Source organism: Rhamphochromis sp. 'chilingali' (assembly GCF_963969265.1).
Source record: "Rhamphochromis sp. 'chilingali' genome assembly, chromosome: 8".
Taxonomy (NCBI): Eukaryota; Metazoa; Chordata; class Actinopteri; order Cichliformes; family Cichlidae; genus Rhamphochromis; species Rhamphochromis sp. 'chilingali'.
The window spans coordinates 8550042-8577331 of NC_137935.1; the positions used below are offsets into that span (position 1 = coordinate 8550042).

Here is a 27290-nt window from a genome sequence, read left to right on the forward strand (position 1 = left end):
TCGATGCACCAAAGTTGCTTTGCAGACAGAGACTGACTGAATGGTTAAATATCTGGTCCCTGACTTCGAAGAAACCTTCTCAAAGGCAATGAAAATGCAAGCTAATTATACACGGTGGGAATAATTTTGGACATACTGCGGTCTCCAACCACTATAGTCTCATGTGTGAATGTACCCCATTGGAATTATTTTTCCAGTTCAAGTAAATGCACATTACTTATTAGGTAAACCTGTGAGTTTTACATTGAATTAATCAGAAGCCCGAGGAATGAAACACACACACTTACACATACACTGTTAAAGAAAATCTGTCAGGGAAAAAATGCTTAGGGGCAGAGGCAGGCAGATAGCGTTTCTCTAGTATTGACTTTGTGAGTCATGAGTATGAAGAAAAAAAAAAACCAAGTTGTCATACTTAGAGCCACAACTGCTGTGCAGTTTGGCTTGTGCTGTGGAGCCCCTTTTACAGAACACGATCCACTGGTCAGTGATCCCTTTAGGTCATACCAGTAAAGCTCATACAGCTCAGCATTCAATACCATCGTTCCCTCGAAGCTGGACAGGAAACTGCAGGATCTAGGACTGAGCAGCTCCCTCTGCAGCTGGATCCTTAGCTTCCTGTCTGACAGACGCCAGGTGGTCAGACTGGGCAGCATCACCTCATCCCCCATCACACTGAACACTGGTGCTCCACAGGGGTGTGTACTGAGCCCTCTCCTGTACTCACTCTACACCTACGACTGCACAGCCACTAACAGCTCCAACATCATTGTGAAGTTTGCGGACGACACTACAGTGGTGGGTCTTATCACCAACGGTGATGAGACGGCTTACAGGGAGGAGGTCAGCGCCCTGACCCACTGGTGTCAAGACAACCATCTCACCCTCAACGTCGCAAAGACAAAGGAGTTGATAGTGGACTTCCGGAGGTGCAGAGAAGTACACACCCCCATCACCATCAACGGCGCTGCTGTGGAGAGAGTGAGCAGCTTCCGGTTCCTTGGCGTACACCTGGCTGAGGATCTTACGTGGTCAGTACACACAAACAAAACAGTGAAGAAGGCCCAGCAGCGCCTCTTCTTTCTCAGGAGACTGAAAAGATTCGGCATGAGCCCCCGCATCCTCAGGACCTTCTATCGCTGTGCCATTGAGAGCATCCTCACTGGATGCATCACCACCTGGTATGGCAACAGCACCGCCTACAACTGCAAAGCTCTCCAGCGAGTAGTGCGGTGCTCTGAACGGATAATTGGAGGTGAGCTTCCCTCCCTCCAAGACATCTACAGGAAGCGGTGCCTGAGGAAAGCGGGGAGGATCATCAAGGACTCCAGTCACCCCAGCCATAAACTGTTCAGACTGCTTCCATCAGGAAGGAGGTTCTGCAGCATCCGGTCCCGTACCAGCAGACTGAGAGACAGCTTTTTCCACCAGGCCATCAGACTGCTGAACACGTCATAGACACCTCAGCTTCACTACTGGAACTTCAACATTATGCACTCCACACTGTATATAAATGCCACTTGTTTTGCACATATTCAACTCTGTATATTTTATATATTTTATTATTATTATTATTATTATTTTATTTTATTTTTTTACTATTTAATTTGTAAAAATGTGTATACACACACACACACACACACACACACACACACACACACACACACACACACGTAGGAAAATATTTAGTATACACATCCAGAAATGCATACACTATTATATATTGTACATATATTTATTAGTTTCAGGTTGGCCATTCTTGTATTTTGCTCGTTTGTGTTGTTGTGTTTGCACATCTCTGTTGCTTGTGGGGCTCGCACACAAGAATTTCACTCGCATGTGCTGTGCCAGTGTGCCTGCACATGTGATGTGACAATAAAAAGTGATTTGATTTGATTTGATTTGATTTAAACAGGATGTTGACTTGCTGATGTGGTATCATCTAGACAGTGTGACAGGTCTGCCACAGAAAATACTGTTTCTGGTGGAACAGTGGTACTCACAGTTGTACGACATGTCTGCTATGTTATGGACTAGTGGTGACAGTTACTAAATAAATAGATATTAAAAACCCCTCAAATGTTTTGTTTCGCCCACGCTGTCGGCTCAGAATTGACATGTATGCAGGTATGTGACCTCTATACATTACTTTCTGTTCTTGGCTGGAGAACATACGAAATATTTTCGAGTTGAAAAGCTCTTACTGACTGTTAGAAGAATGGGATCACAGCATGATGGCTGCTGTAGACGTCTTACAGACTTAAAGAGCTGAAGGATCCGGCAAAGAATAATCTTGTAGAGCTAGGGTTTTTCCATCTCACATCTTACCCAAGTCTTTTATGCGAGGCAGCACATTGGTTGTGAAGTTGTTGTATGAGGCGATCTTCTCCTCTGGAGAGCCAATTCCCACATGAGACTCGTATATTCTCAGGCTCATGGGCTTCCTGGGTCGAGGGTGGATATGCTGAAGAGGTAACCAAAACGTCATGCACAAAATCATAACAGAGTCTGGGGCTTTTTCCCCCCTTCTAGAAACTACATCTGTTGAGCGCTTATGATCCATAAAGACAAAGTGTGGGTTTTTGCACAAATATCTCATCGCCGAGATGAATAGCTGCACACACGTAAAACAATAAAAATATTTATGATTCATGCTAGCAGTGTTACACAACAGGAGAAGCATTTCTTTTTATACATAGTGCCCATTTCCTGATGGCTACCCACCAAGCCTTGTGAACACAGCATTTCAAGTACATGATTGAACTACTTGTAAATAAAACAAATATACTGCCAGTAAGAGGGCCCCTCTAATTAAAATGGTGCCAAATAACAAGTGATAAAGAAGGCAAGGTGGCCTTTAATAGCCTCTTAGTGTTTTGCTTGTTCACTCTTGGGCTAAGGACATCAAGTAGCATTGAGACACATTCAGCCTCACTCAAATCAGCAGCATCGAGCACCCACATTAAGAATGGCCACAACAGCTTTGCATATGAGAGGCAAAGCTGATTTACAATGACTGTTCCTCATTTCGAGAAGAAATGGTGAACGTAGAGGGTAGCACCACATAAACTGTGGTTTTAGTAACACAATATTCAATGATTAACATCATCTCAAAGCTTTTTTAAAAAAATAATCATAATAATTAAGGGGATGAGCTGTTTTAAAAAATGATAGACATTTAATTTTCATTTCCTGGCACTCACTATTTGTTACACTTAGTACTGCAACAAGACACTGGTCATCTCTGTACATGAAAAAAAAAAAAAAAGCAGCTCGAGCTCCAAAGCTGGTAGTAACTAATACAACATGGAAATGAAAAACACTGAATGTGCAGGTGGTTTTCATGCATCTATTTTTTTTTTTTTTTTAGGCAAAAGTCATTTTTAAAGGATATTTTGTAACTTACAATGTAAGGCTGAGGGGGATCCCAGTGAACCCAGTCGTAGATGACGGCTTTCTCCTCCCTGGTCACATATTTTGCCCAAGGCGAGATCCGGTAAAGACGCTGTCCCTCCTTTGTGTGAACCACCACCTGGGAAAATAAGACAAATGAGTTTTACGTTACAGCAAGGGCACCTAAACAATGACAGGGCATTGAAGAAAAGAAAAAAATTGGGTGGGCATGACAGTCACTTTGCATAAGCGACATGGACATCTAATAAGCAGACAGATAACAGACACCACGATGCATGCTGAGGTGTCTACATTCTGGATTAAAAACCTACAGAAGGGGATGAAGGATATCTGTATGTAATCTAAAATGAAATGGAAAAGACAAAGCTACAGAGAAGTCAGGGGAAAAAAGTAGAAAGGATCAGCAAAGCACAGTCAGAGGCCTCAAAAGGTCTTCTTTGTTTGCTGCATGATGCAGCCCCTGGATGTATTTGATATTAAAGTCAGTATTTATTTACATCTGTTAGCCATGAAATGCTTACATCATAAAACTGTGCTGTTGCTCCCTATCCATTATAAAGAAAGATGGTGCAAACTGTTGATGAAAACTGCCTCTTTTCCAGAAAGCCAGTTCCTACTCTCCAATGCCAAATTCACAGCTTTAAAAGTGTTATGCATGGCTCTCTGGGAGCACTGCAGACATGGCACGATGTAGGGGACAGAAAGCCACAGTACAGTATTGACTAGAAAACTTGTTGCAGTAAATTTGGATTCAGTGGTGATTTATGCCGTTGTATTTTGAGAGGTGCAGCTCTTTAATTGGTTTTAACAAAGCCACAGACCCATGTTGAGAGGGGATTTGAGCCAGGGAGCAATTTAGAAAAATAGGAAATCTAAATCATTATCCTTTGCCTCTCATCTATTATGTCTGCAATTCGGGATTGGAAGGGGGTAAAATAAATATAGTTTGGAAATCTGACAAGTTACTTTGCCTCCATCAGTCAAATAAGAAAGGAGAAAGCCAGCGTGAGAGTTGGAAAAACCCACCAAGAAATCGATCCTGTAGTGTTTCCCACAGTATGTGTTCACCCTGTTTTGTCCCCTGCAGAAACAGGCATTATAACCCAACTAATTCTGGCTACTGTTGTGAAGTAATGACTGTTCCAATGCCACCTGCCTGTGAGCTGTTGGCCAGACTCCCCTCTGGGGTTTTTTCATTATGGCCAGGCCACCTGGGGTTAGCTGCCTGGCTCCCCTTATGACATGCTTCACAGTTTATAGGATTAGGAAAAGATAGTTGGATAAATGGACTGGCATAAAGTTTGACAGAGCAGTGGTCCTTCACACAAATTGGCCAGAATTAGGCACATTAAAGAAAAATCAGATGGCTGGTAAGGCTGAGGGGTGCATAAACAGGAAAAACAACTAAGAACTGGGCAATATACAAGTTAGGTGTGGACAGAAAAGCATTTTTGATCGGTTAGATAACGCTTCTGTTCGTTCTCTACGGTCTTGCATAGTTGCATCATAAATGGCCCATGGTAAATACTGTACCCGCATAAGGACACTGCTTGTTTATGGAGACAAATTGGGCACTGAACAAAGGGGATGGAAGGGCAAGCTGCTCTACATGAGAGTGATTGGAGCTAGGCTTGTGCTTCCACGAGGGAGTGCTGTGGAACTAATTCTAAAGTGGGGCTCACAGCAAGACAGCTATTCATAGGCAGCGGGGGTGCACAACGAAAGGCCAGGTGCCAGCGTTTCCATCTGCTTCTTATCGTCCTTAGACTGACCTCCGCTGACAATGGGAGCCGGGCAGCCTGTCCAGGGCGCAGGAGTTTGCCAACGATGACCCGGTCCCAAGGAGAGTGCCGCGGCGATGCCATCCACTCCATGCCTGGCATCTCATTTCTGGGTTATTTCTCATCCACGCTGTTTGTTTGGGAGACAATGCATAATGGGAGGGTGCATTTTTGCATTTAACCCTGATGAATTATTTACTAGAGCTTAAAACCAATCATGTACACCCACTGTGGACTGTGTTTTGCGCCGAACAAACGGGGCACAATGTCCTGAGGGATACCCGCAACAGATGGGAGCAGAAATAAAAGCCATCAGTTGGGCTCCTCAGGTGTGTCTACTCTCCACTGTGCAGATTGTGTACATACAGTAATCTCCCTTCTGCACTGTGAGTATGACATGTTGTTGATGGCGACACGCCAGGTTTTCACTTGGTTCATAAGACACCACACATGACAGGGAATCTCCCACGAACATTATAGTGACAAGTCCCTGTGCCACTGAGGCAAGATGACACCTACTGAGAGTGTGAAAATAAGCATGAAGATGTTTTGTTCTCTACCTTGAGTTTAGAGTTATGATCCACAGCTGGAGAGTTGTCATGCTTGGGTGGAAGAATCAGTTCCCACTTGCCAAATTCTTTCTTCGTGTAGCGGTGGGAGAATTTGTCCCAGCCATCTATAGGAGAAACAGACAGCATTTACACACATCACTCTAATTGGTTTGCAATGTGGACACAAACATGAATTCTAATAAGCTGCAGCTGGAATAAAGAAAGTTGCATACAGTGGAAAGAAAATGTATATCTGTCTTTTTTTTGGATCTCTTTGGCTTCTTTTGCCATGAACTGGTCACAGACCTGTAGGAGTAGCTGGATTTTCTTCACATTAAATTATCTGATTCCTGGATTTTTAAATGAACAAGTTTGAAAAACATGTCACAATTTTGTATGTGTCATTTGTTCCAGTGTAAAGAATTCGTTTTCAGTCTCAAATTGTTTATTTGTATAACATTAGAAGTCTTAGGAAGCTAAAAATGCATCATATTAGAGGTTAGCTTTTTTGGGAAAAAATACATTTTTTCAAATGATTGGGGAAAGTAAAAACAAGGCAAAAAGATAGTACTGTGCAAAAGTCTTGAACAACTTTTCTCTCTCTCACACACACACACACACACACACACACACACACACACACACACACACACACACACACACACACACACTGAGCCAGCCTTTCTTGGAATCTTTTTCTTGTAATTTTTATTCTTCAGTCCCAAAACGTTGATGGGTATTTAGTTTTTTTTTAACTTAACATTTAACTATGAATCATTCAGGCCTTTTCTTTTTAAAGCACCAAACTCAACTAAAGGGATGAACAAGCATTGTGTCTGCAGACAACTTAGCAAAGAGCCAAATTTAAATATATCTTTAGACACTTTGATACTAGCTGCCTATCTTGAAAAGACATCAGTTGTTGTGATTTCTTTAGGTGAATCTTTGAAAAACTCCAAAGATACCACAGTTTGACGTGCATAAAACAGAATTTTCGCACCAACATGGTGATTTCCAAAGAGCTGTTAGCTGTAAACATGGCATCTCTCTGGGTGGTTGCCTTGTGTCACGTTAAAAAAATATGAGCAAACAAGATGCATTTCTTGCACTCCATTTGTCTTGACAATACTTTTTAAAGATATAAAGCATTTCAGGATTAACTTAAAAGAAAGGCAGACGTGAAATATAAGAGGAGATCAGAGGTTAAATGGAACATGTTTGGATGCAAACTATAATGCGAATCCCCATACAACAGTATAATTTCCTAAGTGTCACCAATACCAACAAAGGCAGCAGAATGTAGAGCATAGTTTTAAAGATAAAAGGCCTTTTATGAAAGTTTGACCTTATTTGAGCCTGAAGAAGAGGTTAGAGGTCCAAAGTAATGTGACATTAAGAATTCCAACATGTCATAGTTTCACATATAGCATTATTATCACTTTTACCTCAAGATCATTCTATTGACCTTGAGGACAGGTCAAACGTCAAATGTGACACATTTAATCTGTATACGGTACTTTGCATTGGTTGATAACGCATACCATTATTTGTAAGACTCATAGTTTCTAATTATAAGGTTATAAGCTTTATTCAACCAATAAATCGTTCAAAAATTTTCAGGCCCTCCTGTTTACAGACAGAAAAAAAATGACACCCACACATGCACATACAACCAAAAACAAGAAAAGCAGAGGGCAACACAAGAAGTGGCAGGCCTAAAATCCTATCTATGACTGGTGAGCAATATCTGAAAGTCATGTCCTTACAAAATAGGATAAAACACAGCAAAGACCTGACACAAAAAACCAGAGAGATGCAAGTGGCCTTTCAACTGATCCATCATCACAAATAGTCTCAGTGGAAGAGTGGCTGTCAAGAAGCCATTCTTAGGGAAACCCAGAGAAGAGGCTGAAGTGGGACAAATTACACAAGAACTGGACTTGACTGGAAATGTGAACTTTTTGGTTCAAATTGTGGTCAATGAACAATGACACCACACACACAGGCAACACGAAAGTGGAGCCGAACAGAGACACCAACAGACATGAGATGGCCTCAACTACTGAAGCAGTGTGGGATCCTCTTGATGGAGAACAGAACAAAAGGAAGCCAACATCCAAAGAAGGAGCTGGTGTAGTGAGTTCCTGAAGACTCCTTAAAGAAATGACAAGAAAGCTTGCCTAAGAAAGCTCAGCCTGTGCTGAAGAATAAAAGTGGTCAAACCAAATATTGATTTTCAAGCTTGTTAGAATTGTACGACCTCTGGTTTTGCATTACATACTAAATTTCCATGTATATTTGCATAATATTTCAATAATCTGCTGTACCCATTTCCCCTTTTCCTTAAAAATGTGAAGAAATGAGGGGTGGCTCTTTGGGATGGTATTGCAATTTGAGTACTGGACACTTCAGTAGCCAAATAGTAAACATACTGTACACACATATCAAATTATTTTCGCTGCATGTTATACCGCTATCTCGCTTCCATTTTGCTTGTGGTCTTTTTAAAATTATTATTGTTATTATCGCTTTTGTGAAAACAGCATCTTATAGCAGACTTTTCATTCTACAGAAGAAAGACACTGAAAATCCATGTGTCCTATATGTCTGTGCTTTATTTAACCACTAGGAGGCACAATGAGAAATTTTAGTCAGACCACAGGGTGTTTCATTAATTTTAATAGTAAATATAACAATTAGCAGTTTCAGTCTTCCTTATTACTGCAGTGTGTTGCCACTTTGCCTTGTGCTAACAACAGCTTGTAGTTGTAGTCATCACTGTGGCTTTTGTTCCATTTCAATATCCCCCCCTGTGGTCCAAACACCACTTTATTTCTCTGACTTGTACAATCTGTCTTTGCACAATTTATCCCCCCCACTCCCACCCCGCCCTCCAAACTCTCTTACATAATTCCTCGTTGTGCTTTTTTTTCCCTCCTCCCTCCCTTTTTTGTTTTGTTTTTTTTCCCCAGCACTGTTCTCCAGTATCTTGTGACTTTTGCGACACCGAGTAAAAGCAGCAGGCTCAGTCATCTAAAAGAAAAACTGATAAAACACCACTTCACTGCTCACTGAATTTTATCTCTGAGACAACAACAAAAAGGCATATTCATAATGTGCCGATTCCACACTCACAACTGCCACTGACTGAGGAACACATTAGGACACAAAACATTTATTGAAAAGTGACCACCTCGGCATGTCATTTTAGGATGTTTTATTCTGTAAACCCACATCTTCTTGTTATTCATGAGCAATAACAGTTGCAGGATAGAGAACAAATCAAAAGAGATGCTCGAGAAGTGATCGGATACTGCAGCAACACTTTCCACAGGGAGGCCAAGTCATATTTTTTTAACAATTTATTTATCTCGCTTTTCTTAAACTCCTCTGAAAAAAAACAAAACAAAAAAAAAACAGTGCATTATGCACCCAACCTGCACCATATTCATGACTAGGGCTACTGGGGTGTTTCCACATTTACTATGAAACTGAAATCAAATAATATAACTGAGCCGTGTCAAAATGTAATCTCTCACAGAATTGAATGTTGGAATTGGGCTGCTGCCCAAGGTCCTGGGAAGATAATTAAAGAAGGAAACGGAACAGAAGAACTATGGAAAGAGGGGGTGGCAGAGACAGAACTAAGTAGTAGAGCAGGGCGATATGACCAAAAATATTTATCGCGATATACATTTGAAAATTTGTGATAATGATATAACTGACGATATAATTGACACTAGACAAAATACTTTACAACTCCACAATTATATTCGTTAAAAAAAAAAAAAAAAACATCAATGTATTTTCACTTAAACAAGCAGCTGTTTTTTTTCTGCATTAAAGTTGTATAAAAACGTAACAGTGCGAATGTAAATTCCTTGCTGACAGTTTAACCAAAAGGCATTTCCAGTGGAAATTGGCCGACACATCCTCAGCATAACCATGTACAGGGAGTGCAGAATTATTAGGCAAATGAGTATTTTGTCCACATCATCCTCTTCATGCATGTTGTCTTACTCCAAGCTGTATAGGCTCGAAAGCCTACTACCAATTAAGCATATTAGGTGATGTGCGTCTCTGTAATGAGAAGGGGTGTGGTCTAATGACTGGACTGATGAAATGAGAGTGAGTCTTGATGGGCCAGATGGATGGGCCCGTGGCTGGATTGGTAAAGGGCAGAGAGCTCCAGTCCGACTCAGACGCCAGCAAGGTGGAGGTGGAGTACTGGTTTGGGCTGGTATCATCAAAGATGAGCTTGTGGGGCCTTTCCGGGTTGAGGATTGAGTCAAGCTCAACTCCCAGTCCTACTGCCAGTTTCTGGAAGACACCTTCTTCAAGCAGTGGTACAGGAAGAAGTCTGCATCCTTCAAGAAAAACATGATTTTTATGCAGGACAATGCTCCATCACACGCGTCCAAGTACTCCACAGCGTGGCTGGCAAGAAAGGGTATAAAAGAAGAAAAACTAATGACATGGCCTCCTTGTTCACCTGATCTGAACCCCATTGAGAACCTGTGGTCCATCATCAAATGTGAGATTTACAAGGAGGGAAAACAGTACACCTCTCTGAACAGTGTCTGGGAGGCTGTGGTTGCTGCTGCACGCAATGTTGATGGTGAACAGATCAAAACACTGACAGAATCCATGGATGGCAGGCTTTTGAGTGTCCTTGCAAAGAAAGGTGGCTATATTGGTCGCTGATTTGTTTTTGTTTTGTTTTTGAATGTCAGAAGTGTATATTTGTGAATGTGGAGATGTTATATTGGTGTCACTGGTAAAAATAAATAATTGAAATGGGTATATATTTGTTTTTTGTTAAGTTGCCTAATAATTATGCACAGTAATAGTCACCTGCACACACAGATATCCCCCTAAAATAGCTAAAACTTAAAACAAACTAAAAACTACTTCCAAAAACATTCAGCTTTGATATTAATGAGTTTTTTGGGTTCATTGAGAACATGGTTGTTGTTCAATAATAAAATTATTCCTCAAAAATACAACTTAATAATTCTGCACTCCCTGTATAATATCCACAAAACTTAAAAAGAGGTTATACACACTAGGGCTGCCACAAACGATTATTTTGATAGTCGACTAGTCACCGATTATTTATGCGATTAGTCGACTAATCAGATCATCATCCACTGGACGTAAAACTACAGCTTATTGCACCAGCAGCATCTGCTCTTATATAACTATCATTAGCTTACAGCTTTAAGCTTTTAAGGTGCTAACTAAAAATAAAGACAAGATGATAGTTTATTAAATTTTAATGAAATTTGCAGATTGTTTCGGTGAAGTTTAATAAACTCCTTGCTATCTAAAATATAACAGGACAACGGAGTATATTCTCCAGCATCTCACACTTCTGATAATCAGCTGTCTGCTTGACGTTTATTCAGCTGTGTAAAAACTATAACTTTAATCTCAGACAAACCGATTTACTCAGGAACAAATAAAATACAAAAAAAAAAAAAAGCCAAACAACAACATTTTTAATTTATCTAAGTGACTCATATATTTAACCTGAGTAGCGAAAGACGGCGGTGGGTTTGAAAACAATTTGCCGGGAGTCCGGTGTTCTCACCGCGCTAGTGACCTAGCCCCCGGCTAGCTATCGAGCTAGTGGGTAACAGACGTCTCCGAAAACGTCGGAGCGCTTTTGAAAATATGTGGTGTCCTGATAAACTGAGCCGATATTTGAGGTTTACACAGCTACATTCTCGCCTGAAAATATGTTAAACGTTTATTTTGTGACCCAGAAAGAATAATAAGAGTAATATTAAAACTAACTAGCTGCCGCCATTGTTGGAAACTAAGCTGGGCCGCGCTATGAATTCTGGGACACAGCTGCTTCTTCTTCTTCGGGGTTTAACGGCAGCTGGCATCCTTGTACATGCAGTGCTGCCATCTTCTGTTTCAGTCCGTTATTACACTCTTAAATCCTGCTACTTATTCCTGCGTCTTTTGGGATCTTACAAAGCTTCAAACGACGCGTCGACTATTAAATCAGTCGTCGACGATTTTGATAGTGGACGTAATCGTGACTAGTCGACAAATCGTGGCAGCCCTAATACACACACACAATAAGGTAATATTATGTTGAAGCACAGTACGTATCACTCTGCGAGGCTCCTGCCTACGATAGCCGTAATGCTCCGACAATCCATCAAGCGGTGCGGCTTCGTAGCTTAGCAAAGTCGTACTAAAACATTTGACAGATTTTCGAGCGCCGTGTACCACATAAAATCGTTTCAAGGTCAGTAAACACAACCAGAATTCATACATAAGGCACACGGGATTATAAGGGGCACTGTCGATTTTCAGAAAAATCAAAGGATTGATTGGGGGAGAGACAGGGACCAATAATAATAATATTACTAATAATAAAAATAATGGTTGTGAAAAACACTTGAGAGACGAGAGCTTGTCTCAGTCAATCATCTTAAGGATGATACAACGAAACAATGTTGCTCTATTTTCCCACTACATCCATTAACTAAAAATAAAATCCGAAAGTCCATTAAATTACTTCCAAAGTTGGGACCAGAGGGAATAGAGATTTCAGTGCAAACACAGAGGTTGCACTCTCAACAACTTTGCAAGCGATGATGAAATAACTAGCTGCTAAAATATTAACAAACACTCCCAACATTCAAAAGCTACCCTTCAGTATGCAAGTTTATCCTGTGTAATCAATATCTTCCACATTTCCAACTCCCATGTCGGCTGTTCAAAAGTGATGATACTGTTGAAACACGGCACACTGTGTTTTCTTAATTTCTTGCCCTTTTGTGTTCAGGAGCGCAAAAATGTCAAATTTTTTATTTAATGCACTATGGAGACATGCAACCTTTCGCTCTGCACTGAAATCTCTTCTCTTTTGGGGGGAGGGGGTGTCAAACTGTTTATGCAGCTTCAAATTAATTTGCATTTTCTGTATTTTAATGTTATTTAGAAAATGATTGCTACTGTAGAAATTTACCAGAATGTTTTTTATTTTAAGGATAATGAGGATTTCTGCTGGGAGTAAAGCAGATTCCCCAGCACACATGAAGCACTGAAAAAGAAATAGCATTAAAGTGACAGTGACAACTTTCCACCTTAAGGGTGTCCACATCCACATTGTGTCAAGAATTATACACAGCAAGAAAGTTCACTAAGCTTAAAGGAAACAAACTCGGATATCACATGCACAGCACCCTGGTGTCACAGACAGAACAGACGGTTCTTCTCAAGCTACTTACTGAAGTCGCCTGTAAGGAAGAGGGCTTCTGCAGCTGGAGCCCATTCTTTAAAATACAGGCTGTTGTCAGGCCTTCGCTGCACACCGAAGGTATTATAACTGCGTGTGAACTGGTCAAAGCCTCCCTCAGCCTCTTCCAGCAGGAAAAGTTGCTTCTGTAGCAACTCATACCTTCAAAGCACAGAGAACACATAAAAACATGCATGAATGAAAGTCCTCCAGTTAATGTACCATTTGATGATTATATCTGATATTATACAGTATATTATGCTGAATAGATTTCAGGAATTCTGCACAGAATAACTTGCAACTGATTTTTCCTCCCATTGCATCAAGCTGTCTCCTCTGCTTCTACTTCAGCGGGCATGTTCCCTTTTTTTCTCCACACTAACTTTCTCTGGATCGAATCAGCTGTGGATTTATAATAAATCTGAGGTTAATTCTTTAAAAACTTACCCATTTATCTCATTTGGGTTTTCTTTTAAAAGATTTTTCATTTTTATTAATGTTTAATCTCTGTAAGTGGAAGAATTACCGTTGTGTAACTTTTAAAATATGCAATAAAATCATTCTTGCGAAATTCATCACTGTGCAGTTATTATTTTTTATTTAACTGTGTATTCGTGTATATATTTATCTAATTATTTTTTTAGCTAGCTGTGTAACTGTGCACTAACCATGAGTAGCTCTCCTAATTTCTGCTAATTGTATTTTGAAAGGTACCATACAAAGGCTTTCTATTTCATTCTAGTGTCATAATTTACATATAAATAAAAACAAAACAAACAGAATATCATATATTATTTTATAAACATTTTCCAAGTTATATAAAGTAAAAGATCATTTGAAATTACATTGATTCAATTATTTACTTGTAAGTAGAGCAACACAAGAGCAAGGGCATGTAAACACACACAAAAAAAATCATCGCTAAGCACCAAATTATAAAATCAAAATCATACATAATTTCCTTAGGGATTGATAAAGTGTTCTGATTCTGATTCAGGTATGAGAAAATGAAGTCCCTCTGCTGTACTCTGTCGATGTTCAAAAATTCTTCTAAAAACAATCACAGTCAGAAGGTTTCACCATTCATTTGTGTTGCTCTACGCTAGATCATACATCATAACTGTTAAAACATTCTCTTATGCACTTCATGCATGTATCGATATGCATATGAAAGTCGTCCATAGAAGATATATTTGGGGGAGGGACCCAAAAAACAAGCACATTCAGCGGCTCATAATATTTCTGTGCTCACAAGGTTCCAAGGTCTACCCTCAGGATGCAAACCTGCCTCATAGCATCAAGAATGTGTGACTACAGACATATCCTGAGAGATAAACCTGTCCGTTACCTTCAACTGCAAAGGACAGACTAACTACTTTGCAATTTATCTCACTTAAGTTCCAGCAGCCAAGCCGGTGTCCATATCAGATCCCCTCCCGGTAAAGAAAGCCTCTTGCAACCAGCAGAGTTAAGTGCACTCCCTCCCCTATAGCCCTGAAGCCAAGCTCAGACTGGCCTATGAATGCCCTGGGGCTAGTGATGATGGGCTGAAGTAACAGCGCCATTTCTCAGCAGCTGCTCCCTGTGTTGAGCATAGTGGGTACAGACAGTGGTTGCCAAATGTAAACCTTTTAAGTCCAACGAACGCTGCCACATGCTTCCTTTGCCATTTTGTCACAGTTTCAAGAATATACTGAGAAAATGGACAAAGGATGGATTCACACTGTGGCAGTGCTTCAGTGCCACAGTATTAGAAGGCATGAAAGTCATGTCTGTTATCATTACTAATGGGTTCAAGGAGGTTGGAGCAGAGGGACTCAAGAGCCAAAATCCAGTAGTGTATGAATGCAGTCATCTTTTACATTGGTTCTACTTCAGATAAAAGATAGTGAGTTTGGTTGGATGGGTTAAAGGTACAGCAAAAACAAATGTTACTCTTATCAAATATAAATCAAACACATGCAGTATATCTCTCCTTTCCGCCCTGTGCATTTATCTAAAAATTGAGTTTGGATTAAGTTGTTAACTCTCCTCACCTCAATCCTCACACTGGCTTTATATTTCCATAAATATCCAAATGTTTTACATTAGTTGCAAATTCTACAGATTACTACAGTACTGGACTGCACATGGTATCCATAGTCAAAATTTGTCTGCGAAACATTCTACCATCTCCACCCACTTTTCTTCACTGTTAGCCATGAAGTCCTGAAGCTAGCAGATCAGAATCATGACTGCAAAACTAGCGGTCTCCCCACAACTTCTCTCTTCCTTCTTACATTCCCTGAAAACTAGATTATTTGTCAGACAATGAAAATATGTGTGTATTTTATATTTTCAATTGTAGTCAGATGTTTAACCTCCTAGGACCTGGCGTCCACATATGTGGACATCACATTTTGGGTTATTTAGACCAAAATACTCAATCTTGCTCTACAAGGGCCTGATATCCACTTACGAGGACATTATACTGCAACTGTTCTATCGAAATTTTAAATGAATATCTCATATGTGGCTCTCATTTTTCTTAGAAACAAAAATTAGGTTAAAAAAAAAAAAAAAAAAAAAAAATCGGGTAGTTCTTCGTTTTTACATTCATCAGGTCCCAATATGCCCAAATATCACAGAGAAATTAAAAATGCATGCCAAGGAAGAGTTCGGGTCTTAGGAGGTTAAAAAAATATAATCATTATGCAATGTGATATATCTTATTAGTACTTGATCTCTTTGCATATTAAGAGCCATGAACCCAAATAATGCCGTTCTTAGCCCTTTGACCACAGTGGAAAGAAGCTGTACACTGTTAATATGCCCAAACTAACAAATTCTATATAATATTTAGTGAAGCTTAAAGTATGATATGAAAGAACACTGTTTACTAATCCACTCCTTTTACATAATGCTGGGGTCCATTATCAATACCAAAATATTGATTATGGACTAAGAGAGATGAGACAGACCTCTGGTACATGGCTGAATTTTATAACAGGCTTCTCTATAGTGCAAAGCAATATTTCAGTTTCCGAGAGATACACCGCTGCTCATTTTGAGGTAGCAAACCACTAGAGACACTACTAATCCCTGTTGCTTGAAATTACAAAAGTGTTTTGTCCCGTCTCCCATTCAGTGGTAATAGAGCAGTGGGAGATTATAGATGTGAAGAACAGATTTCTGTCCTGGATCTCTTATCTTTTGGTTTAGATAACTTCTCTATCTACAAAGATATTGGAAAAGAAAAATATCCTGTGGCACAATTGAGAGATCACACTTACTGCAACACCACTTCATACAACAAAATTCTCATCCCCGTGTCAGATAACTGACAGTTTTAGACAGAAAACACATTTTCACTTAAAATATCAAGTTGGCCAAATATTCCTTAAAGGCTATAAGTTTGGTTTAAACTGCAAAGACAGAATATTCATTCATCAATGTTTGTTTAGAAAGTAACTATGTTGTTGCTATGTACAACTGCATAAGGACACCATAAGAATGTTATTTTTGTACAAGATGAGCAAATATGGATTAATTTAGAATATATGATATATGCATATCTGTGGGATATACATGGTTTAATTAACAGCAGGCATCTGTACCTAGTAGTCTTGTAGTAGTCTTCATTGGCTTTATTAAATTGCCTGCAACTTTAGAGTACTAACTGGTCACAACCAAAGTGAGTTCTAGGTATTAATCCATAACTTCATCAATCATCCATACCTAATAATGACTCCGGACACAAAGAAAAGATCAGTCAGAACCTTATGTTTAATACATTTCTGTAAATCAAATGTAATGTTTTAGAGTTATGTTCTCACTCTCACTGTCTTGGGAGGTGGTACTGACATAATGTTGCTGACAATCAGTTGACTTGGATGGTGATCACAGCCCTCCAGGGTCTTCTAGGCTACAAAAGCTTGTCAAAATAAACAGCCAAGCTTTTACTTAAATCCCATGTGGTGTCAAGTCCTCTTGGTTTATGTTTTGGTAGTTTCTATTCAATACTAAAAATCTGCATTTTCCTTTTCAGGCTTTTTTTTAACATTATTGTGCACATGGGTGTTTTACACTTTATTGGTAATTACCCCAAGTACCAAAGTACAGCAACCGACGCCAATAAACACTTAATAGTATCATTAATTAAATAAGGTCTCGCTACACATGGACAGAACTTTGTGCTTATGAAGTCATAAATTAGTAAAACTACTGTATGGCATTAATTTTATGTGTCCCTCAAATACACTGAGGTACCACTTCCTTTATGCAAGGCTGTGATTTCAAACAGTAAAAATAAAGTAAAAATATTTGCTCTTTTTCTCAAAGTTACATGCTGAGACCATGAGGACAAGAGGGAAAACGTAGACCTTTGGATAAAGCTCTGCTGAAAGCAAGACCAAAGTCCAGAAGGCACAAAAGGAAGCTAATGAGCTGGCAACAGCTCTATTGAAAATCAGAGTTAGGGTTTAGCAGGTGCTTGAGAAGGTAAGCCAGAAAAGAGCTCACCATTGAGAAATCTGAGGCTCAAATATCGTCCAAGAAAGCAGACCAGCTGGAGACACTCTCCTGAATACGAGAAATGGGGCTCAGAAACAGCTGGAAAAACTTGACTTCAACTCTGAAGCACACAGAGAAGCAGTGGAGAATCGATCATCTCCAGTGGGAGATCTTCCCTCCTCTGGGCCACAAAAGAAACAAACTCTGCAGGAGACTGAAGTGGAGTGGGCAAAAAAGCAGAGCAGCATGACGTCGAGATTGGATAATCCGAAGACAAAAAGACCATAAAGAAAAGTTGAATAGTCAAGCTCTTCCCATGCCCAGCAGCAGGAATGGATGCCAACTAGAATTTCTCTCTTGGGAGCTGGGCAGGAGGGTCTCTTTGGAGATTTTGTCACATTTATATTAAGTTACAAAACTTGGGCTTGGTTGAAAACCTTTTTCAAGGAGCTGTTGTTCATCTTAACACACTTATACTTTACCATGGCACCTTTCTTTTGATTCTAGTGTCAAACGCCATTTTTTCAGTGCAACTGTACAATGACAGTTAATTTTGAAATTAAGAAAATGAACCAAGTTCAAAGAAATATCTTAGCAGTTAAAGTAAGTAAGAAATTAATAAAGCATTTAAACAAGACAGCTTAAAACAACATGCTTTGGTAGTAGGGTTTTTCTTGCCTTGGAAAACGCACTACGGTGAGCACAATCAGTACGTTTTACTTTATCTGACAGAAATCAACACAGTTTCACAGTGCTCACAGTGACAATGCTAATTTGTTAATGTTACAAGGTCTAATGTCGACCACACAACCATCTATTTTTGTGTTTTGTTGTGCTAATGAGCAGTTAACTCAAAGTACATGTGAGGGTCACCTTCACTTGATTAGACATTGCACAAACCTTTATCTTGCCTCAAAGCTCTAATTATAAAAGCATAACAATGCAGAATTTTCTTTCTGGTGTTGACCAGAAACATAATAATGATAACCAGCAGACTTTACCTAGTCTTCATTATATATATCAAATTGACCTTATGGAATGTCCTTAATGAATCTACTAACTACAATAATTGGATTATAATTGGAATCATGTGTTCATGTAGTTTCATGGCTGAGCCTGAATGTGCGTGTAGAAAAATTCTGAAACTAAGGATAAATTATTTGTTCTCCTCTCTTCTCTCTGTCTCCCCAATCATGATGGAGTAGATGGAAATAGTTCTCTGAATCATCTGTTAAAGAGCCTGATGGCCAAAGTGAAGGCCTCGGCGATGTGCATTTGTCACTACATCTCATGACAGAGCAGAATCGTGATTCTTCCATTGCCTCCTCGTATGACCTTGCTGTGCCCGAGGACGAGGTTGCAAAAAAAGCATCTGATTATTTTTGTAAATATGGCATCACTGCTGGACACTGCTGTCTGTGTCCATGCAAGAATGAATGAATGGAACATTATACTGTAGCTCATGTTCAGATTACTGAAGACAGTCATCTTCTCATTTCTGGCACGAAGGAAGTGGTTCAGGAGTTGCTTGGCTTGAATCCAGTATGCGTGTGCGGCCTCTCAAACTGCTACAAAGAACCACAAAGTATTCTTAATCACGTCGTTGCTGTTCTGAACTTCACCAGGTGCGCAAGTTGGGAAAGAAAAATGTGTCTACAGCACAGATGATGATGAAAGGTTGGACTGACAAAAAAAAAAAAAAGCGCCAAAGCCAGACAATTTGAAACAGCAGATAAAGTGTCAGTTTTCTTGCCCAATTCTTTTCCAGTCTGCATGGGTGTTACAGCAGGCCCTATGCTGTGAACGGATTTAGATTATCACCACATCGGATTAGCTGTGTTGAAGCAGACAATGTCACGTGAATAAGTTAAAAGCATATCATTACCGAGAGAAGACTGTGTCTGATTCAAACTCTTGTCAAAAATAGTAAAGCTGCCTTGATGTTGTCCTCTGCTGCACTTTTGCTGTGTCGTAATCGGGTGTTGACATTTCCTTTGCTGCAACCATGTAGTTTTCCTGCATTTCTGGACTTTAGTAGTGAGGAGGTGGACTGCTTGAAACTTGTAGTACACATCCGATCAAATCCCAGTGAATACAGGTGTCTTTAGATCAGACAGTGAATCATTAACCATGTTTAATTTATTATTATCATTATTATTATTTTTAGATTTTTGTTGTGTGTTTGTTTCCCTGAGGTAAGTTTTACCCTCTCAAAAGAGATAATAGCTACTGTAACTAAAATACGGGTCAATCCTTTAAAGAGGGTTGGTGAAGATGCATGCATGAGGCCGCCTACAGGGAGGAGGTGGATCGTCTGGCTGAGTGGTGCGACAGAAACAACCTGCTGCTTAACACCGAGAAGACCAAGGAGCTCATCGTGGACTACAGGAGGAATGCTGACCCACATCCACCCATCCACATTAAGGGGACGGCTGTGGAGCGTGTGAGCAGCTTCAAGTTCCTGGGAGTCCACATCTCCGAGGATCTCACCTGGACGACCAACTGCGCCAAGCTGGTCAAGAAGGCTCACCAGCGCCTCTTCTTCTTGAGGACTCTGAGGAAGAACCACCTGTCCTCAGACATCCTGGTGAACTTCTATCGTTGCACCATCGAGAGCATCCTGACCAACTGTATAACAGTCTGGTATGGGAACTGCTCTGCCTCGGACCGGAAGGCGTTGCAGAGGGTCGTGAAAACTGCCCAGCGCATCGCTGGAGCACCACTTCCTGCCATAAAAGACATCTACAGGAAGCGGTGTCTGAAAAGGGCTGGGAAAATCATCAAAGACCCCAGTCACCCATCACATGGACTCTTCACCCTCCTGCCCTCTTGGAGGCGCTACAGGAGCCTCCGGACTAAGACCACCAGGTACCGGAACAGCTTCTTCCCCACAGCTGTCAGACTCCTGAACTCTGCCTCCTGACATCTGACCCACGTTAACACACGGACTGAACATACACACACCCACAATGGACAACTGTACCCTCAAACACACAATAATAACATGGACTGAACCACCACTCACAACCACTAGCACTTTATATAGCCTCTGTAGAAACTATCTACACCCTCACTTATCTTAACTGCACTACTGTATAGCTCTGTGTAAATAATCATTCTGTACATTCAATAATTTTTAATCCTACAACCGTTTACAACTTGCATAGTTCCCATTTCTGTATAGCTGTATATTTCAGATTCTGTAGTTATTTATTTCATATTCTGTAGTTTTTCATATTTATATCCTGTTCATAGCTTGTACTCACTACAGCCTGTACATACTTATAGTTATAGAATATTCACAACATACTTCATACCGTGTACATTATAACATACCATAATAGACCCATTTCTGTAATATACTTACATATCTATACTATTGCTAATATATATTGTAATATATCTATATCACTAAAGCACTTCTGGATGGATGCAAACTGCATTTTGTTGCCCTGTACCTGTGCATGTGCAATGACAATAAAGTTGAATTCTAATTCTAAGAAGGACTAATCATGTATCAGTTCAGTTCTTTATTTTCTGATGTGACAACCCAAACTCATATCTGCAACATGACATTCATGCCGGACACACTCCTCCTGCATGAATGTCACAGCATTCATCTCGTCTCCTGGCTGATAACTCTGAGTGGGTGTGGCTGTTTCTGTATAGGTGGCCAGTTGTGTCACAAAAGTTAAACTGTTACCCTCGTCCTTAAAATGGAAGAACATGCAGACAGTGTTGAATTGGCTTTGCAGCTTTTGTGACCAGGCCAGACATCCTGAAAGTCTATTCCATGCGCAAGTGACTCCCAAAGTGAGGTATATCTACATTTGTGAAACAAAATGCTTTCATGCAGTATACAGTCATGCCCTTTCATGTGTTCCAAACACCTGCCACATTTCAAAGAATGAGCAACACATTTTTGGCATGAATGCAAAGCGTACCTAAAATGATACTGTTATGTACCTAATGTTGTAGAATAAGCACGCTGGGTGGCTGAGGGCTGACGGCTGGTTGAGTCAAGCAACAGTGGTACATCTTAGAAAAATAAACACAAAAGGCAATCAAGATGTTTCTAGTGGCCTCCTCCAAGAGTAAGATTTAGTCCTTTTTGGAGGATGGTAGCTCTAACTGAAGTTTCTTTAAGAACTTCTGTTGCTGCTCCACTCACTCCACTCACTTATTCCTCTGTTTGAGAGCATTAAAGCCCTCCTGAGTTGCACACCCATGTGTGCTGTGCCATTATTTTCACTGGCATTCTGGTGCAGTCCTGTTGCAAGATCGCACTGATGAGGTGATACACCACTGAAAAGTAGGTTGGTAATAATGCGTTGGATGTTGTTTTTACAGTCCTCTAATGCTGAAGACAGAAGAAAAGACAAGAGTCTTAGTGGTGTTGAATAATGGTTAATGCAACCCTGTAATTCAACACTTAAGGCTGAAGAAGTTCCACACGCCTCAATTAACTGGCACATTTAAGAAGTGGGAAGACACCTCTCCTGCGCTAGCAATGGATTTTGCTTAAGCTGCCTTTTATTAATTTTGTTTATTAATTATTAGTTCAGATGGGAATTATGGACAGTCTTGCTTTCAGTCTAGATTTCATTAGTTTTGCTTTTTGTTATTAATTTAGGGGTAAAGTCTAACCCTAACAGTCCAATGCATTGCTGGTTCAAGGTCTTCCCTTTTATCCCCCCCCCCCCCCCGAGCTGGTGCTTCCATCTTCTTTATTTGCGTTTGATTTTTGCAAGTAAATATTTTTTGTCTGATTAAAAATTCTCTGCAGCAACTTTGTGGCATCTCATGTGTCGTGTTCCTTTAAGCCATGGATTCGGGGACTATAAAAGTGGTGTTATTTTGATATCTTAACCAAATCAAAGTCCCAGTTTAATATTTTCCGTCTGATTACAAAGCACGTCTTGAAATTCTCTCCACAGATGAGCTGAACTCTGCACCCTTTTCACACACTCACTGTTATACAATTGGACATCTAAATTTAGAGTGAGTGTTAAGGTCTGTTGTGTTGTGTATGACTGATGGTGACAGCTGAAGCACAGAAGTGTCAAGAAAGTCTGCAATAGCCTGGAGAAAGACAAGAATAAGCTTTTCTGCTTTTTATCTTCGCTCACATAAAAAAGGGGCTTCCATACAGGCCAGGAGCAAGGTGACTTTCAACTAATGTCATTAACGTTCTTCTAGTGAAGCATTAATGGGGCTAAAGAGAGACCTGAACATTTGCTCAGAAGTTGATTGATGAAAGCAAAATTCCTCTGTTTAACTCACATCTTTGTCGACCCTCAGGCAAAGACAATAAATGCTTCCGAAGCCACTTTCAAAGAAGGTACATAAAACATCAATTTAATTTAAAACAACAGGCAGTGTTCCAAATCTTCTCTAGCCTTTCTTCTAATAATTCTTATTAACCAACCAAGTGTGCATGTTATCCCCTTTTCCAGCTTTAACTCCTCCTTTACATTTCCCCCAGTCAGAGCATCTGCATTCATAGTCATCCCTTCAAAGTCAATAATTAGCTTTTCTGTAAATATATTACATCACCATCACAAGCAGAAAACTGAGAATTATTCCTTTTACTTTGAGAAGAGTTCTGATGACATACGCAAATCTGTGCAGTACTAAGGAGCATTCCCAATACTCCCTACTTTCATTTGATCCAATTTAAGAGATGCATAGGGCCCAGAGCTGCAAAATCCTAGCAGCACTTCCTACAGACTTGCGCAACAGGAAGAGTAAATAATGAACGATATCAACACGGCACTGCTCACTGGGGTTGTAACCTGCGTGCAATATCAACGGCTGTTTTCACAATCAATCTGAAACTAGCATCCTGATAAAATGAGAGCTGCCTGCAACCACAGAATAACTAATTAGAATGGCAGACCTGCAAAATCTACTGGAGTCATTTCAACTGTGCACAGTATCTGTCTTGAACCACAGTTCAACAAACCACAGCCTGAGCAGCCTTGAGCAATGACATCACAGTGAAATCTAAAGCATCAGCCTCTGTGGTCATAGGTCTCTTTCTGATAAGCCAGCTAAATTCTTAGTACTGGGACACAGCGTGACACCACAGCCTGAGAAAGCTCCTGATTTCTGTGCCTGCGTTCATGATACGGTGTTTGGACTCTGGGCCTTAGAACACCAGGGGCTTATCAAGAATTAACCTTCACACAGCAGCGATCCTATATGTAAAATAATTTCTGTGCAACTTTCATCAGCGGGACAGGTGTTTGAGACACGTCTAGGGCTCGGTGAAGCCTAAAAATCCCAAGCTGTGTCTGAGATGGAGCTGACACGCTCATCTCTCTGCAAGGCTAGAGCCCTGCTTACATGCTTGAAATACAAAGCAGGCGGTCCCTTACCTGCCACATTAGAAACCAGATTTGACATGGTAATGAAAATTGATAAAACTATATAGCCCCTAAGCAGAGTTTTAAAGCTTAGTTTCAGGCTCTGACCCTGCGGTGAGCAGAAATGATAGCAATCTGAGCTGTAGATCATCATCACCATTTGGCAGCAAGTTAAAAAAAGAACATAAGCATGACTCCCCCCCACCCACCGTTTTTAAATGACTGAAATGAGCCTGATGCCGTCACACCTATAAAACAGTTCATGCTATGATCATCATTGTGTAATATTCTCTCATTCTGCAGGGCTTTGTTTTAACAAAATCCATCCCTTCTTTGAAATCTAGTCGGATTATCAGGTTAAAAACACTTGAAAAATAAGAAGGACATTTAAGTAGCAAGCAGAAAGATTGCACAATTTATTGACTTACAGTGTCTATTTACTGTTGGAGGTTCATGTACATGAGGTCAGTGCATGTACCAATGAAGGACAAGGTTTTGTTTCCCCCTTTCCCCCACACGCCATCAGACTGTTTAACTCCTCTCTGGAGGGGAGAGGGAGGGGAAACAGGAGGACAAAGGAGGGAACAACTAAGCTGTAGTGCCTCTTCACCTCACTGTGCAATACCTTTTGTGCAATACTTTTGTAAATAGTCAACGGTGCAATAGACTCAATACTTGAAATGTGCAATTCACTTGTATTTTTATTTTTATTCCTATTTATTCTATTTATCCCCTTCGTATATTTTATTTATATTGTCTCTGTATTTATATATATGTGTGTGTGTATAACTCTGTAACTTCTGTCGGTGCTGTGCTTTTTTGGAAATCGAATTTCCCAGAGGAACCCACCCGAGGGATTAATAAAGTTCTATCTTATCTTATCTTATCTTATCTTTTACCATCTCGTGTAAAGTGCTCCAGAAATGCAAGCTTCTATTCTTTTTAACTGAGGTTTGTTTTAATTGTCACAATAAGCAAACAGTCGTTCTATAAATCCCTGTAATTTTCACTGTGTTCCCTTTCCCTTGGGTGATAAAAGTGACAGAATAAACAAAACTAGCAGTCTCTAATTAGAAAAGAAAAATGACATTAATTAGCTGAACTTTAACTTGAGCTAATTAAAGTTGAACAAATTAATCTGTTTTAGGATTTGTCAAAACTTTCCACTGATTTTTTTTTTTTTTTTTTTTTTTTTTAAATCATAAGCATATGACTCAGTGTGGCCTGGTCATAAAACTCTAGGAGTCTTCTTCTTTGTGCATTTCAAGTAACATGATCTAAACTGCTACTGAATTCATTAACCCACTCACACTTTATACATTTACAAATACCACGCACACACACACAAAGGCGAGTTCTGAAGTCGTGCATTCATACTTATATATGTCCGGAGTTCAAGTCTAAGCTGGAGAAGAACATCATGCAACATAGCATAACCTAGTCCACTTTGCATGAAGGGTAACTCGTATTGTAGAACCTTTAACCTTGATAAACAAACCACTAGCTGCAGCAGCATCTTTTCTAGCCACAAGCCTCCTACGTTGCAGAGCTACTAAAGGCGGGATACTAAAACGGAGAAAGAAAAAAAAAACCCACTGTTATGAAGAGCAAGGCCAACAGAAAGAAAAAGATGCCCTGAAGATGCTGGACCCACTAAACAACAAGCACGCATCTGACAGCATCACCTCAGGAAGCAACGTGGATGTCAGCTGACTGAGAAATACGTGCCTGCTCTCGAAGTATCACGCACAGGAAGTTAGGAGACGACTTGCCCTTTATCAGCAACTTGTCATGTAAAACGAAGAGTTTCTGGTAGCGGTTTATTATTTTTGCATAAGCCGAACACCTCTTATCTCCTATGAACGCGTTTTATTCGGCTGACTGGGAGGAGAAAAGGGGGGCGGGGGTGTAAAGCTACTGCGCACGGGTGGGAAACGTAGCTCTATACGACCTCTATTCGCTTGAAGTGTCAAACCTGAAGACGAGGTTGTGTTGTAAACAACGGTTTTTTTCTAGTGTGTGTATGTTTTTAATTCAAGACACGAATGCCACTGCGAGCGTGGGTCTTGCTCGCTTGCCTGGGGACTGGTTTTGGCGACAAGCTGTTTACAAAACCGCCGTTTGAGCCGTGCTTTACCTCCTCCTGAAGTCCTTTTCGTACGGTTTGAGGTAGGGATCCATTTGGAGAAGGCAGCTGAACTCAGGAATTGTAACATTATCTCCCAGGTCTGCCATGGTTTCTCCAGACCAAGCCAATCGAGCACCGACTGCTGCTAGCCGACCGGACGGACTGACAGCTAAAGAACAGAGAGCAGGCATGCACTGTGCGCGAGGCTTTAGTATCCGGAGACAACAGCGAATCAGGGTGCCGCATGCCAAGCCCGTCCCATCACAACGTGCTGTGTTCCAGCAGGTCAGAGAGGAGACAGCTAAACTGTGCAGTGCTGTAGTGTAACTTTAAGGTAACAGCACAGGAAGCATCTGGCGCGTCAGAAGAAAATGAGGATGTTGTATACACATGAGCAGCTTTGTAGGCTGTGGGTTTGCCTGAGTTTGTGGCTCAAAAGAAATTTCATCTGCACAGAAATCGGATTTAACACAGATGTTGAAACATGTGGTAGTCAATTGTTGGATTCACTGTTAGCCTAGAATTACTGTTACTTGGCTGATAGTATCCTGACATGTAGCCCACTGGCTGTACTTTTATCCTCACTAAATGTGGACATTTATTGTCATAAATGATCTTTCCAGAGGCTGCCACTGGCATCTATAACTAACAGGAATTGGCCAACAACTGTGTATTTGAAACAGGTTTAGCAGTCAGCTCCCAGTAACTCCTGTCTACAAGCTGTTGCAGGCAAATGTCACATTTTCCTTCACTCTCATTATCGTCCAAGTCTGTCTCGAGAATTACTGGCTAATATGATAAATATGTTTTTGTAGAGCAGCCACCAGGCTGCAATTTTTCATGAAAAATAAATTGTTTTTGTCTGTGTGTTTGTTTAATTTGCTAGCCACATTAATTTCCCACAGTGTACAGTCCTGTCTCATTTTGGACACTTAGTGAGTCTTTCACTTAAAACAGGAAAACATAAATTTCACAGATGTATCCCAATTATGCTCACTGCCTTTTTATGTCTCGAAAGAAACAAACTCTTTTGATTTGAACACTCCCTTGACTTAATCTTGCAGTTCACAAAGGATATTTTAAGTCCGTCTACTGGTAATGTCTGACAATAAAATCCACTTGTTCTTTGTTATGTCCAAGTCTTTAATGTGGGGTGCAATGAACAGCTCTCTCGGGGCCACTACTGGAGTTTTAGGCCATTTTTAGTTTTTTGTGATATGTTTTTTTCTTTCATTATGAAAATAATTTCTTAGTGACATGTATCAGTGAAATGCAGTATTATTTCACAATTAAACA

At 40.2% G+C, this 27290-nt stretch overlaps 1 protein-coding gene across 1 annotated transcript in view; it reads right to left on the reverse strand.

Annotated features, from left to right (window-relative positions):
* gbe1b (glucan (1,4-alpha-), branching enzyme 1b) overlaps window positions 1-26127 on the reverse strand; it is a 105251-nt gene extending 79124 nt beyond the window's left edge. Inside the window, exons 1-5 of the mRNA XM_080889059.1 lie at window positions 26004-26127; window positions 13000-13169; window positions 5756-5871; window positions 3407-3532; window positions 2329-2464 (exon numbers count right to left, since the gene is read on the reverse strand). Of these exons, the coding sequence (XP_080745185.1) occupies window positions 2329-2464; window positions 3407-3532; window positions 5756-5871; window positions 13000-13169; window positions 26004-26101 (646 nt within the window). The 5' untranslated portion in view covers window positions 26102-26127. The remainder of the gene's footprint in view (window positions 1-2328; window positions 2465-3406; window positions 3533-5755; window positions 5872-12999; window positions 13170-26003) is intronic.
* Window positions 26128-27290: the final 1163 nt, after the last annotated feature.